The sequence below is a fragment of the Corapipo altera genome, unplaced genomic scaffold, assembly GCF_003945725.1.
Source record: "Corapipo altera isolate COAL_440 unplaced genomic scaffold, ASM394572v1 2b, whole genome shotgun sequence".
NCBI classification, from domain to species: Eukaryota; Metazoa; Chordata; class Aves; order Passeriformes; family Pipridae; genus Corapipo; species Corapipo altera.
Window position 1 is genome coordinate 20,020,138 of NW_020884874.1, and position 15,228 is coordinate 20,035,365.

General features: G+C 41.7%; 1 protein-coding gene across 1 annotated transcript in view; it reads right to left on the bottom strand.

Moving 5' to 3' along the window:
- The window catches only part of SLC2A12 (solute carrier family 2 member 12), a 32,527-nt gene extending 17,906 nt beyond the window's left edge, over positions 1–14,621 (bottom strand). Inside the window, exons 1-2 of the mRNA XM_027634012.1 lie at positions 14,324–14,621; positions 5,360–6,679 (exon numbers count right to left, since the gene is read on the bottom strand). Coding sequence (XP_027489813.1) covers positions 5,360–6,679; positions 14,324–14,438 — 1,435 coding nt within the window. The 5' untranslated portion in view covers positions 14,439–14,621. The remainder of the gene's footprint in view (positions 1–5,359; positions 6,680–14,323) is intronic.
- Between the last annotated feature and the right edge of the window lie 607 nt (positions 14,622–15,228).

Below are 15,228 nucleotides of genomic sequence, written 5' to 3' on the forward strand. Positions count from 1 at the left end.
AGAATAGAATAGAATAGAATAGAATAGAATAGAATAGAATAGAATAGTTTGGTACAAAGGGATCTAAAATGAATATCTAGTCTAACTACATGAACACTTCAAGGCTTACTAAAAGTTAAAGCACACTATGTGTGTAATGCTATCACACAGTTTAATTTAGCTTCCTGATCACCCTAATAGCCAGTGAGGAAGGGAGCATTGTGCCAAAGGAGAGGTCACAGATTTCACAGAATATTCTGAGTTGGGAGGGACCCACAAGGATCATCAAGTCCAGCTCTTAAGTGAATGGCCCCTATGGGGATCAAATGAGGATCGAACCCCCAACCTTGGTGTTTTTAGCACCATGCTCTAACCAACTGAGTCAGAGAGCAGGGGTTTGAAAGCCTCCCTTGGGTGGGGAAAATATTTCCCTTTGTTGATTATCTGAGGAATCTGGCTCCTGCATCAGTTAGATTACCAAACCTGTTGAAACATCTGTTCCATTTTAGGTATAAAGTATGTCAGTTTTAAAGTATTCATTCAAGCTGATATAAATTTAACTCAGATATACTTAATATGGCAAGTCTGCCTAGGTTTAAACTAGAAACGGACATCTGTCATCCTAAACTAGTCTTTCACCAGTAAAAATTTCCTCCTAAGATTTGCCCTCACTAGGGACTTGTCTTTACTGGCTTCTCTGCATGAGTTTTGTTCCACATAGGTTGACAACCCACACAGAGAGCTCCCACAGCAGTGAGATGGTACATCACAGTAGAGCATAGTCACTGCATCTTCTTGGAGGGACCCAAGCTGGGTCCAGCCACAATCCTGGGTCCTTCACATGGGAGGAATTTAATCAGTGTGAAACTAGTAAATCAGGAAGGCAGGCTTGGTGGTCTGCCACCCTTCCCTGCGCCAGGATTATACAGGTGCTCAGAAATGAGGCCCAAGCATGCAGGTTAGAGCTGAATGGAAATCAGAGACAAAAAGCCTTTACCAACAGGTAACTCAGAAGGAAAGCCAATTCCCTACTGAGCTTTGGTTGTTAGAGCAGGTTTCCTGATGAAGAAAGTGACTGTAGTGACCACAAGCCCCTGACCTAGTCACCTGCGTGCATATCCTTTCTTGTGTCTGCTCCAACAGCTTTAAATCTGACTGCCAGCTTCAGCCAGGGAGCTGTTAGTGCCTCTGCATCCACACACAGAGAAAGGAGGGAAGAGGAGCAGGAGGAGAAAATGCAGGAGGAGCTTCAGTCCAAGGTGGCAGGTCCTCTCCAACCAACCTGATCTCCTTTTATGATCAGGTGACCCACCTGGTGGATGAGGGGAAGGCTGTGGATGTGTCTTCCTGGACTCCAGCAAAGCCTTTGACACAGTCTCCCACAGCATCCTCCTGAAAAAGCTGGCAGCCCACGGCTTGGACAGGGGCACTCTGTGATGAGTTAAGAACTGGCTGGAAGGTTGGACCCAGAGAGTGGTGGTGAACAGTGCCGCGTCACTAGTGGTGTCCCCCAGGGATCAGTGTTGGGCCCAGTCCTGTTTAATATCTTTATTGATGATTTAGATGAGGGGATTGAGTCCACCATCAGCAAATTTGCAGATGACACTAAGTTGGGAGGGAGTGTCGATCAGCTCTGCAGAGGGACCTGGACAGGCTGGAGAGCTGGGCTGATTCCAACAGGATGAAGTTCAACAAAGCCAAGTGCCGGGTCCTGCACTTTGGCCACAACAACCCCATGCAGTGCTACAGGCTGGGGACAGAGTGGCTGGAGAGCAGCCAGGCAGAAAGGGACCTGGGAGTTTGGATTGACAGGAAGCTGAACATGAGCCAGCAGTGTGCCCAGGTGGCCAAGAAGGCCAATAGCATCCTGGCCTGGATCAGGAACAGTGTGGTCAACAGGTCCAGGGAAGGGATTCTTCCCCTGTACTCAGTGCTGGTGAGGCCACACCTCGAGTACTGTGTCCAGTTCTGGGCCCCTCAGTTCAGGAAGGATATTGAGGTGCTGGAGCAGGTCCGGAGAAGAGCAACAAGGGTGGTGAAGGGACTCGAGCACAAGTCCTATGATGAGAGGCTGAGGGAGCTGGGTTTGTTTAGCCTGGAGAAGAGGAGGCTCAGGGGAGACCTCATCACTCTCTATGACTACCTGAAAGGAGATTGTAGCCAGGTGGGGGTTGGTCTCTTCTCCCAGGCAACTACCAGCAAGACAAGAGAGCATGGTCTTAAGCTGTGCCAGAGGAGATTTAGGTTAGATATTAGTCTGGTCTAGTAACCATGGTGGTAGTGGATCAAGGGTTGGACTTGATGATCTCAGAGGTTCCTTCCAACCTAGCTGATTCTATGATTTTCTGATTCTATGATTCTTTAGGGTTTTGCAGGCATCTTTCCCTGGTGAGAATGGTTGATCCTCATTTGACCTTTCTGATACACAGATAGAGGTAACTCAAGACAAGCATGGGTGTCAAGTAAGTCCCCTTAGCTAATGACTGCCTTGAAATGCCTCACCCCAGGAGAAATGGCACATGCTGTTCTGTGACATGATTGCAACACTGATTTGTTGCATCTACAAAACATCCTCATACTTGTGTGAAATTGAGTGTGAACAAGCAGTTGAATCGCAGTTCATCAAACATAAATAATCTGAAACAAAGTAGCAGAAATACTCCTTTTATCTTGTGTATGATATAAATACAAAGCACCCTAGAATCAAAAAATTGACTAAGCAGATGATTGCTAGTCTGTGAATTCTTTTGTAATGCAAAAATTACTTTTATCTCTCATTGTCTATTTTTGAGTGCTCATCACTGTGCTGCCTATGTCCTTTGATAAAAGGCAATAAATATATTTAGCATACACTCAGTTCATTAAAAAAAAATCAATCTACTTACTGTAATTTGGAGACAAAAGAGAAATCATGGAAAAATATAACATCTATAAATGTCTGCTATGTATGGACTATAACTATCTCTTTGGCCAGAATCAAAAGATAAAATAAAAGGGTAAAAAAAAAACACAAAGTAATTAAAAAGAAGATGATAGAGCTTAGGTTGTGTGATCTGCCCTGTGAAGAGTGTGTCATTTGCTATTGGTGTTACATAGATTCTTCTTTATCCCCACAGAATGTAATACAGCATGGACTCAAAATATAGTGGGTGTATCCGTTCCAGAAATGGCCTTGTGGGATGGAGGGAAAAGAGGAAGATCTTCTCTGCTCTCTATCCAAAAGATGCTGATTTGATCTACAAAGAGGCACATCCCCAACACTGCCTTTACCTTAGCCAGGCATACTGGCAGACATTGGATGGAGTATTGAGATTTTTGCACTGAAAATATAGCAGTGCAGGGATTACAGTGCTTCTGTGCTCAGGTGCCCTGGGCACCGCCTGGCCACACCAGCCAGCAAGTGTAGCCTCGCTGCCTCCTTCCCATTGTCAAGTAGACAGTGATGAACAGTCTGGTCCAGACCACAGCCCAGATTTAGAGATGAATAACATAAACATGTTAAAATTGTTTGCTTTATATAAGCAGAGGAGCTCATTTTTTTTCTTTACACTAAGATAGGTTCACTGAGGATAAGAAAGATCGGTTCTGAAAATACATTCAGAGATTTGGGCTCCAGGCAGCAGATGTTGTTGGCTGTATATGACAAGCAAATTATAACTGTGCATCTCAGCCCAGATTATTTAACCACAATAGAGCCTTTGCAGATTCCAACAATCTCTTGGTACTTAATCCCTTGCATTTTCTATATGTTGTAAATTTTAACTGAATAGTGTACTTTCAAAGGCATGGAAATGCTTTGAAAGTACTTATCTGCAATTTGAAATACCTGTATGTCTCCTAGACCTGGCCTTCACTTGCTAGGCAAATGCATCTGTCAGATAAAATTGCCTCACTGTGGCTTTATCATACACAATTTCTACATGCTGGAGCTGAGATGGTGTCTGTTCCTTCCCATTTTCTGTTTGAAAGTGTTTGAGCTTTCAAGTCAAGAGGTCAAAAAACAAGCACTGGCCTCAAAGATTTCTCAGATCAGCCTGGCAAACACATATCAGTTTTTGTAACCCTCAAGAAAGTAGACATTATTCTCATTAATTGTACATTAGCCCAACTCAAATGACTAGGAACCCATTTACAGCCAGGTCAACAGGAAAGCAGATTTCAACAGGAGGCCGAGACTGAATGTGTGACCCTACTCTAAGGGTCGCTAAATGTGTGTTTGAAACACCCAAGTAAAGTTCAAGTAACATTTTCTTTTCAGGGTTTCTCCCCTGGTTTTAAACCTATGTCATCAAAAGCAGAATAGTGCTAAGATGATCTTCAAGGAAAGGAATAATGCTGCAATAACACAGTCAAGCTTGCTGCTCCAGCAATGAATGCTTATTTCACGCTGCTCTCCCAGTGAGTAATGTTTTAAATAAACAAATACTGCAGGGAAGTTGCTATTAGTACAATTGTAGGGTTGTATCCTTGTGGCAAGCTTTTTATCATGATAGTACAACAGGAGTACAGTTTGTTTGCAAGGCAAGTTTGAGCCAAGGTGCAAAAGCACATAAAGTCTGTTAATAAATAATGGACTGTGTGCATGTGGGTTTTGCAGTGTGGCTTAAAAAATCAACCCCTTCAAAGAACAATAATGTGCAAGTCCTATCGAAACAAAACAAAAGAAAATGGAGAGATTTAATTTCTAGTCCCTTGGAATGACAAACATTCTGTTCTTCTCTGAAGAGAATGGGAACTGTGCAAGTGTGATGGCAGCTGCAGAGGTACCTTAGCTGTATAGTGACATGCCTTTGTGTCCTTCCACTTATGTTGTTCAGCACAGGTAGAGGCAATAATATTAGAATTTGCTCATGATTTATGATACCTTGGATATCTTTCCTATATCTGAAGACTATTACATAGTCAAGGGGACAGATTCTTAGCAGGACTCAGGCATGTTGGTATTTCATGGATTTGATGATGTCATACCATACAGAGGTCTAGAGCCTATAATTATCTTGGGTTTATGAGTTAGCATCAGAAAATACCTACATATTAATCTTCCCAATGTAAGGACACAATAGACTAGAATGAGGAAGGATAGCCAGGGGCCTCATAATTTTGCTGTACGAAGCTCACAGCAGTTCTTAACTTGACTGAAGAGGGAGTAATTAATTTCACAGAATGGAAGGTAGATTAGGTCATTGGCCTTAATGGACAGGACCTCTTTCTAAAAAATACACCCCAGGCCCACCAGGGCGGTCTGTGACAATGCCAGCGCATATTGGCAGAAAACACTGCTTTGTTCAACTTACTGTGTAATGCCAAGCTGGGCATGTCATCCCAGCACTTAATAATGTAAGTAAATCATTACAAAGAGTTAGAAAAATGAAACACTTACTTGGTCCAAGACCTATGGAAAATGCAGCAACATAAACAAGCAGGCTGGCCAGTGAGAGCCATTTCAGGACAACAGGAACCTCCCCACTTTCCATGTGAAACCCTGCTGTGCTTTTGCCTTCTGGCAGTGCAGTCCTGTTCAGTTCTCCTGTCCTGGCAACATCTGGGTTTTTCTGTGCATCAAATGATGATCTTTCTGTTGAAGCCAAGCTAGCAAAGAGGTCCTTAAGACTCCCATTGGTGATAGTGAAGTTTCCTGGTCTCTGGAGAAAGAAATCCTCTGGAGATTGTCTTCTACAGACATTGGTAAAATTCACATGTATGTTACGGTTCACTAAGCCCATAGTGACCAATGATACTGCCATAACAGAAGAGCCAATACACAGAAAAGTTTTACTTCCAATTTGATCCACAAAAACTGTGGCTGGGACTGTACTAACAACTTTTACTACTCCAAATCCAGTAGAAGCCAAACTGGCAGCTTCATTGCTCTGGAACCCAACTGACTTCAAAACAGTCGATGCATAAAATAAAATGTTGGGTTGCCCAGTTGTTTGCACAAAAAAGACTAGAGTGAGTCCTACCAGCATTCGAGCTCTCATGTTGTGTTTTGAACGAAACAGGTCCAAGAGACTATACTGATGTTCATCTTTCAGGGAAGACTTGATCACAGTAAGTTCTTTAGTAGCATCTGACGTTTCCCGTAGCCTCTCCAGTACTTTTCTTGCAGCTTCATCATTATTTTTCATGACAAGAAACCGAGGACTTGGAGGAAGGAAATACATGGCAATAGCTTGCAAAGCACCTAATGGAATCACAAGGCCGAACATGTACTTCCAGCCATGAGATATGCTGGCAAAAGCATAATTTGAAATATAGGCAAAGAGAATGCCTATCACAATCATGAGTTCATTTAATGATACGAGGAGGCCTCTTCTGTGCTGTGGGGCAATCTCAGCAATATAGACACACGTCGCAATTGATGATAATGATATGGAAATACCTATGGCAATCCGTCCCACAATAAGTATCTCATATGATTCATAGGGCAGTAAAATCAGACTCCCCAACACAAGTAAAGAAGATGCAATAATAATAGTAAGTCTCCTTCCAAATCTGTCTATCAGAAATCCACCAGTAAGGGATGCAAATAGGGCCCCAAAAAGCAGGGAACTTACAACGACTTCCTGCTCTTTGCAAGAGAGTGCTAATATGCTGCTTATCTGAAGAAGAGCTCCAGAGATAAGGCCCAGCTCATAACCCATCAGAAGTCCACTTGTGGCAGCAATAGCAGAAGATAGAAAGGTAAATGTTCCACAACCTGAAATAAGAGAATAAAACACAAAAACTTGAAAGAGTGACTTCTGTAACATTATGACAATTAATATAACTTTATTTGATATAACAGTTTAAAAAATCTATTTGTAACTTCTAGGCAAAGCACTTAAGTTCCATACATATCCAGCAGCAGTGGTGACATAAAAAACTATTTCGGGGGGAAAAAAAGGAATTATATAAAATCCTCTTTAATTTGAATGCTTTCGGGTACCTTATCTTCCTGATCTGAAGTCAATAAAGTTTTGATCAGGTCCTAAATAATCAAACCTTCTGCTTCAGAATATCATTGCAAAAAGCAACATTTATATTACAGCCTTTTGGTAAGAAAGCAATTTTTGCCTTGAGATATTTTCAGTGTTTTTCCTGTAATGAATTGAAGAAGTCTCATCCACCCAACTACTGTACCATGGGCAAGGAAAGCAGTAATTTCCCAGCCAAACTGCTTCAACCTTGACTTGAATAAGTAACAAGTATTCCCTCACCACTTATTAATTCCTTTGCTTCACCTGAGGATGCTGTGAAGGCTGCTGGTACAAGTGTTTTTATTTTGCCAATGGAGACTTATTCAATGAGCACCAGTTTGATCAGATATATGGGATATTCTAGGGAAACCAATCTGTGAGATATAAACTCATGAACTTTCTGAGCTTTGCTCATCTTTAATCTCAAATTCTTCAGAATATCAGGATCAAATATTTTGCATAGTTTATGACAGCTATAATGTCAGGAATAAGAAACAGATGGTGAAAACGTAAACCAAATGGAGATTATATGCCTTTGAATGTCCACTTTAAAACAAACTCATTTTATACAACTGTGATTCATTGTTTATTGTTACAAGATAGACTTGACTGATCATATTCTACTAACTGTGAAGCCTTTTGCACCCTAAACCTTGAGGAATATATCAGTTTGTTATTATTGGCCTTGTTCTTTCTCCCAGTATGATTTTCCTCTCATCATGATGTTGGCTGCCACGCAACTAGGAAAAGAGTAAATTGACTTCTGACTTCCGCTTAGTTAGAGAAGTAGGATGTGTCTGAGGAGAGGTAGCTTTTGCAGCATAACAGAGTCCGTATTTTAGTTAATTATCCTGGAACAAGTACTTTCCAGCCAAGCCGGAAAGTGGTATATGGTCTAATTGAAAATGATACATACAGTTTGTTTATTTTTAACTTATTTTTCTAAGGCATTAGTGCTCTTTGATCATGTGCACTGCCTGGAGTTCCTTACCAGTAACTTTTGAGCACATTGGCAAGGATCAGTCCCGTTTGACAAGAGGATATTACATTTCGAAAGCAAATCATGAAAAGAGAAGAGGAGAGTAGCCTTAGCAGTACATCTGCACTACTAAAATAAACACTGCCAGAGCCCAGGCCCAGACCCTGGCATGTGGCCACATACCCTACTAAATTTCTGGCATAATCCCTGGCCTGGTTATGCCCCAAGCCACCTCATGCTTCCCTAGCAATTCCCAGAAGCAGTGTGAGCCCAGCATCCTACCCTGCAGCTGCTCCACAGGCAGATGGGTTATTTTGGAGAGTAGCACAGTATAACTATGTGACTGTAAGTGGTGCCTCCAGGATCACAGGAGATGTGTAAGCCCATTAAGTCTATTAAAATAAGTATCACATATTAGTTCTCCTAACTTTGAGCCAAGCAGAAGCCAAATAGCAGCACACCCAATGCACCTCAACTCACTCTGACACTGAACTGGTGTGGCTCACAAACCAGAGATAGATAAGAGATAGGAGAGAAGCACGTGGTTTTGTCATGATAGGCCATAAGGACATGGGGGAAATGGGAGTATTGTGAAAAGTCTTTCAGAAGGTGAGAGTGGAGGGCAGATGGAGGTGGGACATCTTGAAGAAAATACCAGAAACAAATTTGCAAAATGCTCCAGTGATGGAACAATCTTTTTTTATATCAGTGTTGTCCATATCTGTATCATGTCTAAAGCTTTTTCTTTATTTATATCTGCAGTATCTGAGATCAGTTCACTTATTTTAGATAGAGGTTAGTGCATGGGTTAGAGAAAGGTCCTGCTGTCCTTACTTCACACACTGAACAGTAATTCAGCAGAAGTACTTCTAACTCCAGCTAAGCTGCTTTGTACTACATGTGCTCCATCCTCCAATGTACACATGCAATATTTGTTTTATCATTGCAAAACTAATTTCTCCTTCCCCTTTAGAGTCTTGACTTGCTTGCTTGCTGTATATTATTAGATGTAGAAAATATACCCGTCCAATGAACGCTGTTCGGAAATCAGGGCTGATAACAACACAGTGTTATGCTGAAGGAATGATCTTGGGTATCAGAAGTGAAACAGCTAATTTGATCACAACTCTGCCCAAACTACTGTTCAGTGATGGTGTTTGTGCTTTCTTGGATATCTTTGTATTTTACGTCACTGAGCCACAGAGATTTAACATAAGACTTTGCCTCAATTTGCATATTATGAAGGGAAAAGAGACCATTGTGGTCATCCAGTCTGACACTCATGAACAGCATAACATAATCCTTCAGACACACTTAAAAGACACTTTGTTTGAACTAGGTGACTTAAAATATTCAGCTTTGATTTAAAAATTGCTACTGATTGAAAACCAATGACTTTATGTCATAAATTGTCTCATTAATTGCTTTCACTGTAAATTATTTCTAGACTTAATTTCTGCAACTTCAACTTCCAGCCATTAGATCCCATTCTCCATTTCCTTGCACTTATCTGTGATTGCTAAGTACAAAGTTATAGCATGTCATTGAGTCATCCCACAGACATCTCCTTTATTAGCTACTTAGCCTGTGAGGCTTTACAAGTTTACCAATCCCCTAAGTATTTAAAACCTTGTTCTCTGAACTTTATCCAGATCATCAGCTTCTTCAGTAAATTCTGATTTGGAACCAGTGCTCCTGCAGTGTTTGCACAGTGCCAGATAGGAATTTGACATAATTATCTCACTCCTGGTGGACATTTCCCTGCTTGTCTAAGGATTGTCACAGCCATGTAAAGGAGCTCATGTTCTGGTTATCCTACAGGAAAACCAACTTCTGTACTGACTGGGTTCTTTCCAAAGCACTGCCTTTCCTTTAAATAGGGCCTGCCTTTTTGCATCCTAGTGAGGAATGCAAATCACTTTACATTTGTCTGTATTAAAATACATAGAATGGGTTAAACTTACCTAACTGTGAGAGATCTGCAGCATCCCTAAATTTCTTTTTTAACCAGTTGCAAAAAATAGGCACTTCTAGATGTCTGAATTAAACTGGATGCTTATTCTCTCCATTGTCTATAAAAGGCAACTGTGCAGCTTGCTCAGATGCAGATATCTAAAGTTAGCAGAGAGGAACCCCACACAGCACATTCATTCGCAGTCAGCAGGCCAAACCATTCAGATTGCATTCAACCAGTGAAATATCCCATTTATTAATCACCCATCACCTGTATCACCCACAAATAATCTGTTATTATCTTCTTCAAGCAATTGAGAAAAAATGTTTAGTAACAGAGGGACAAAAACAGAGTTTAAGGCTCTCCAGCAGAAACACAGCAGCATGGACAGTGCTCCCTATTGATACTTTGAAGTCTGTGTCCTGCATAGCTTTTAATTCTTTAAATGTGCGAGCGTCATGTTTGCATGGTTGCAGTTTCTGCATGACAGCGCCAAGTCAAATATCTCAAGAGAGATATTTGAACCATCAGCATGGTTCTTTGCAATTCAGACTGTGCTCTTCTCAGTCTGTGGTCTTCAGATAACAGCAACCAAGATGATTATTTGTTTTTAATCTGAGAGGCTGTACAAGTTGGATGTGGAGCTTGGACACCTGGGAATTTGACAGGGAAGCATTCAAGCCCATATATTTCTTGCTTCTCCAAGTAGAGCAACTTGATCAATGTCTTAATGTTTCATTAGTTTGTTTTAACTTGGTCAGCTGGTATCATTCTTCATGTGTCCAATGACACTTACCAACAGTTGTATAGAAATGGTGGAGGGCTGTAACTAGAGCACCTCTGAGTGAAAAGCAGATCCTGATGTGATGCAGGGGGAAACATGTTGTCATTCTTCATTGGCAACAGCAAACTCAGCAGTTAACTCAGTATCTCTTGTCCCTCACAGCCACTATTCTGCTGAGAAACGTCCTTATATCATTATGAGGTTTTGTTTTAACTGATGTACCCAACACTTGCCTGCTCTCAGCTGCCTGCTGAGTTAAACCCTGAATCTCTGCTCAGTTTTCCTTCATGGCCCTCCTCTAGGCAAAATTGCCTCTGACTTCAGCATATGTTTTCCTTTAACTTTTCCAGATAAAGCATGTTGCAGTAGCTGTATTCACAATCCTTTTAAGTGTCACTTCTAATGATGTTGCTGGCAGTTCTTAGGCATTCCTTTTTTAAAAAAAAAAAAAAAGCTTCTTAAAATATATATATATTTCTCTTATTTTTACGAGATGCCTGCAAAATACATGGCAGTGTGCAGCCCAGAGGAATAAAATATTTTAATAATGGCTTCCAGAGAATTTTCTCCTTCTGTCTGCCACAAACTCCGTGGCAAATGAGTGTGTGGCTGGTATGTGACAAGTGATTCGAAACTCTATTCTCTAGTTTCCCCATGTAAACAAAGTGGTTTCTCACAACTGTTACTCAAGTCAAAAGCAGCACTACTTGGCAAACAAAACCTATCTTTAAGAACATTCACTGGAAATGTTTATGCTTGGTTCCTGAAAAGGAGACCAAGGGCAGTTGTAGTATAGCATAGTGTACTGCTGATGAGGCTGGATGGGGCCAAGCAGTAAGGGTGTGCCCCTTTACTTATTTTCAGTCAGATATCTGGGAAAATAAAGTCCTTACAAAGGCACAATATTTGATCTGTGCATGTATTTTATGGGCATTATGGATAAATGATCAGTGCCAGGGAAGATCTGCAATCAAGCTGAGCTGGGAAACACCACTCTTCACCCACCCCGTGTGAGGGAGAGGTATGGGAAAGGTCCCTGGGAGCCCTTTCCAGCTCAGTTTTGCAGTAATACACTCCAAGTTAGGCCAGACACTGATATTTCTGTGATGTAGTTTTTCTTTGTTTTCTCCCAAGAGATCATGCACACAGAAAACTACTGAGTTGGAGAGGAGGGGAGATTATGTAACCTGTGCAAATACTTCTATTTTGATAGGAGAGGACTCGACAATCTCTTCCACCATTATACTTTCTTCTGTTTACTTTGATTTAATCTAAGGTGAAAAATGTCTCAGTTTGGTAGGGAAGGTCAGTTTTCTGGAAGGTCAAATATGTGTTCTTTAAATCCGTAGAAATTCTTTGGTCTATTTAGATATTTGGAAGGTGAAATCAAGCTCTGGTTAATACCATTAACCAGAGGTTAATGTCAACCACTGGTTAATAAGCTCAGATTAGAAAACCACAATGAGTTGAATGCATTGCATAGATATGAATCCACAGCATGGAATCTCCTTTTTTCCATAGAACAAGGTATCTACTTTTATCCGTGGTAGATCTTAAAACATCTTACAACTGTATCTGAAATTTTTAAGCTATCTCTAACAACATATTTCTTTTCCATCTGAGTACTGTCTGACATACAAAAACTTTGTCTTTCCAGGGAAATAGTACTTAAAATTTCCCACATTGTCTTTAAAGAAGATTTTGCTATAGTTTATAGCAGGTGGATCACATTTTTTTTTTAGGATAAATATTTATGGCATGTATTGGGCATTGCTGCATAATTAAATTGTGGGTTTGTTTCTCATAAGGTGATTATCCTGTTTTCATATTATCATGATCTCTGTTGCACTGTCACAGCCACTTTCTTTGTCTCATCCACTTGTCTGGTATAAAGAGATACATTACCCTCTTTCTCTAGTCCAAGGCCTGAGTTTTCTTTAGATCCAGTAGCTGCTCAATAGGTGCATTCCTCCTATGAGCTAGGACACATCTGATTTAAGTGGCCATCTAGAAATCTGGCATGGGATCTAAAACAGTTGGCCAACAAGACCCTATGGGATGAAACAAATGATGGCTTTGGGACATAGCTATGTTGCAAACAGAGCTGGAAAATCTCAGAAAATATTAACTTTATCCAAAAATAGTAAGAGTCATGTGGGATCACAACCATTTGACAACCCAAGTGTGAAAGGCAAACTCAAAACAAATATTTTGTAAATTGAACTAAAAAAGAAGGCAGAAGAAAACTAATGTATCACACATTTTCACACATCTAAATTCCTCTGATGGTGGGAAGCATTGTATACTTTGTACAGCATAAGTGCGACGAATGTACTTTGTGAACAATATTCAATTTCATGAACAGAAGCCCCTGGCAGTGATGGAAAGACAGGGGATGTACATGCTGGACAGACCCACCTTGACCATGTCCTCTCTTAGTGCTCTGCCATGTATTTTTATTATGTTGACAGACAGCCTGACCCTTCATTAAATGGCATTTGGGCTTTGTTTTGTTAGTTTCCTGTGAGAATCGACAAGTTCTTTTAATTCCTAGCTAGGTGATTATAAATTCCTCGGGTTACTGATTCAATTTTTCAGGGTAATGCCAAGTGACTAATTTGCACATACTCTTCTAACCTTAGCCCTTGTGCTGCAGAAACTTTGCTGTTTATTGTAACTGCTATGCTTCCCTTTCACAAGGCTATCTGCATTGCTCCTCTCAGTCCCTAAGGTAATGTTAAATATTTCTACACATCTCCTGGCTTTCTGTTCTTGATTAACCTCTGCTTCCAGGTATCAGGAGATGTTGCTTGCTGATCGTTATTACACTTCAACAAAGCATTTGTGCCTATGGTATCTGAACATTCATGGGCTAGTTAGTTCATTCAGTACTAAGTGAACAAAGCCTGCTTGGGACAGTAATTTCCGGCTTATGACCGTGTTGTGCTGTTTGGGTACAGCTGTCTTGTGGGTGAGAAATATCATAATTATGGGGCATTTTCCCCTTGATCTTATCATCAGTGAAAGAGTCTAAAGATGCAAACCCATCCTGTAGCTTAGAAAAGGGGGCTGGATAGGACAGCAAAGATGAACAGCTATAAAATTCAGCTTCCGGACTAAAAAATTTTCTGCAGAAGAAATGCTACAGTTGATGTTTGAGGGCATCAGCACAGAAACCCTGTTTCTTCCTGAAATGCTAAGGAAGTAAAACCAGGAGGTAGACCCTGTCTCTCCCCCTTGTACTGTCTCCCTTCATGAGCAGGTGCAGTGTTTACCCGGCCCCCCTCCACTCACTTTGGTGAAAAGGGCTGAATTGCTCCCAAGCATGCAAAGACCAGAGCACCGTTGTTATCTGAGATGGCACCGGATTCTCCTATTTTTCAGGTGACTGATCTTCATAAAGGAAAAGGATTTACACAACAGACAGCACATGCACAAGCAGGAGGACCGAGGCCTTTTAGGGAAAGTACCACATAAACCTTCATTCAAAATTCAAGCTGGCAGTCCCATTCCTTACTCATATGTTCCCCTCTTGCACTTTCAGAAACTGAGACAGCATATCCTGAGAGTCCCTTGGCTTCATGGGGCCGTTCTCCCCCAGCCCCAGCACTAGCTAGGTGAGCAGCTGCTGCTGGCCAACAGCTGGCATTCAGCTCTTGCCGCCTTACCTGTTGCAGCTGGGAGCTGGCGGCAGCTGCTGCCCTGGCTGCTCTCCTCATCCTCCCCTGCTCTCATTGTCTGGCTCTGTTGGCTGAGGTCCTCCGTGCTCTGCCCAGCTACCATCGCCACCCCCTTTGCACCTTGGGCAGGAGCACTTCACAAGGCAGCGATCCTTCCCCGGCCGGCCAGGAAAGTGCAGGTTGTTTTCCTCATGGCAACAAGTTGCTGAAGCTGGCTGAAACCAAATGCAAACCACAAAGTGGTTTGTGAACAACTTTGTTGCTATTTCAGAAGGCTTTGCCCTTTGCAGTGACACAGGCTGTTGCTATTCTGGGGAGCCTATTGCAGGCGAGGGGAGGGCCCTCTCTCGGAAGTGGTGGTTTTGCCTTTTAACAAATATTTGGAGACATCAGACTTTCAGGCACAGCTCAGTGTACATTCCTTACCCACTCACTTATAAGATCGTGCTCTCTCTCCCTCTCTGCCTTTTCCTCCTCTCTCTGCTGTTCATACGCACAGGGTTTTAGCAGAGAAGGCACACTGAAGGGGAGGGTTTGAAGTATTTGCTGTGTCAGCTAAAGTTAGGGCACCAAGCACACACGCACAGCATCGCTTCATTCTTGTAAGTTATGAGCAAGTTATGGTGAGAAATAGCGGAGAGGAAGAAACCATGGCAGCCCTTTGCAGTCTGTGACAGTAGGAATGAGGACTTTTCATGGCAAAGATGTACGTGATAAGCAAATGAAAGGCAAGCCACTCTCTCTTCCATGACAATTATTTGTGGGAAAACTGATATTGTCTCAGCTATATTGAGTCAAAGGCTTGATTTTGACAGCTACTGGGAGTCACTCCATCCCTATTGGTTCTGTAGGTGCAGTGGCCAGAGGCAGGATGGCAGCAGCAGGCAAAGCTT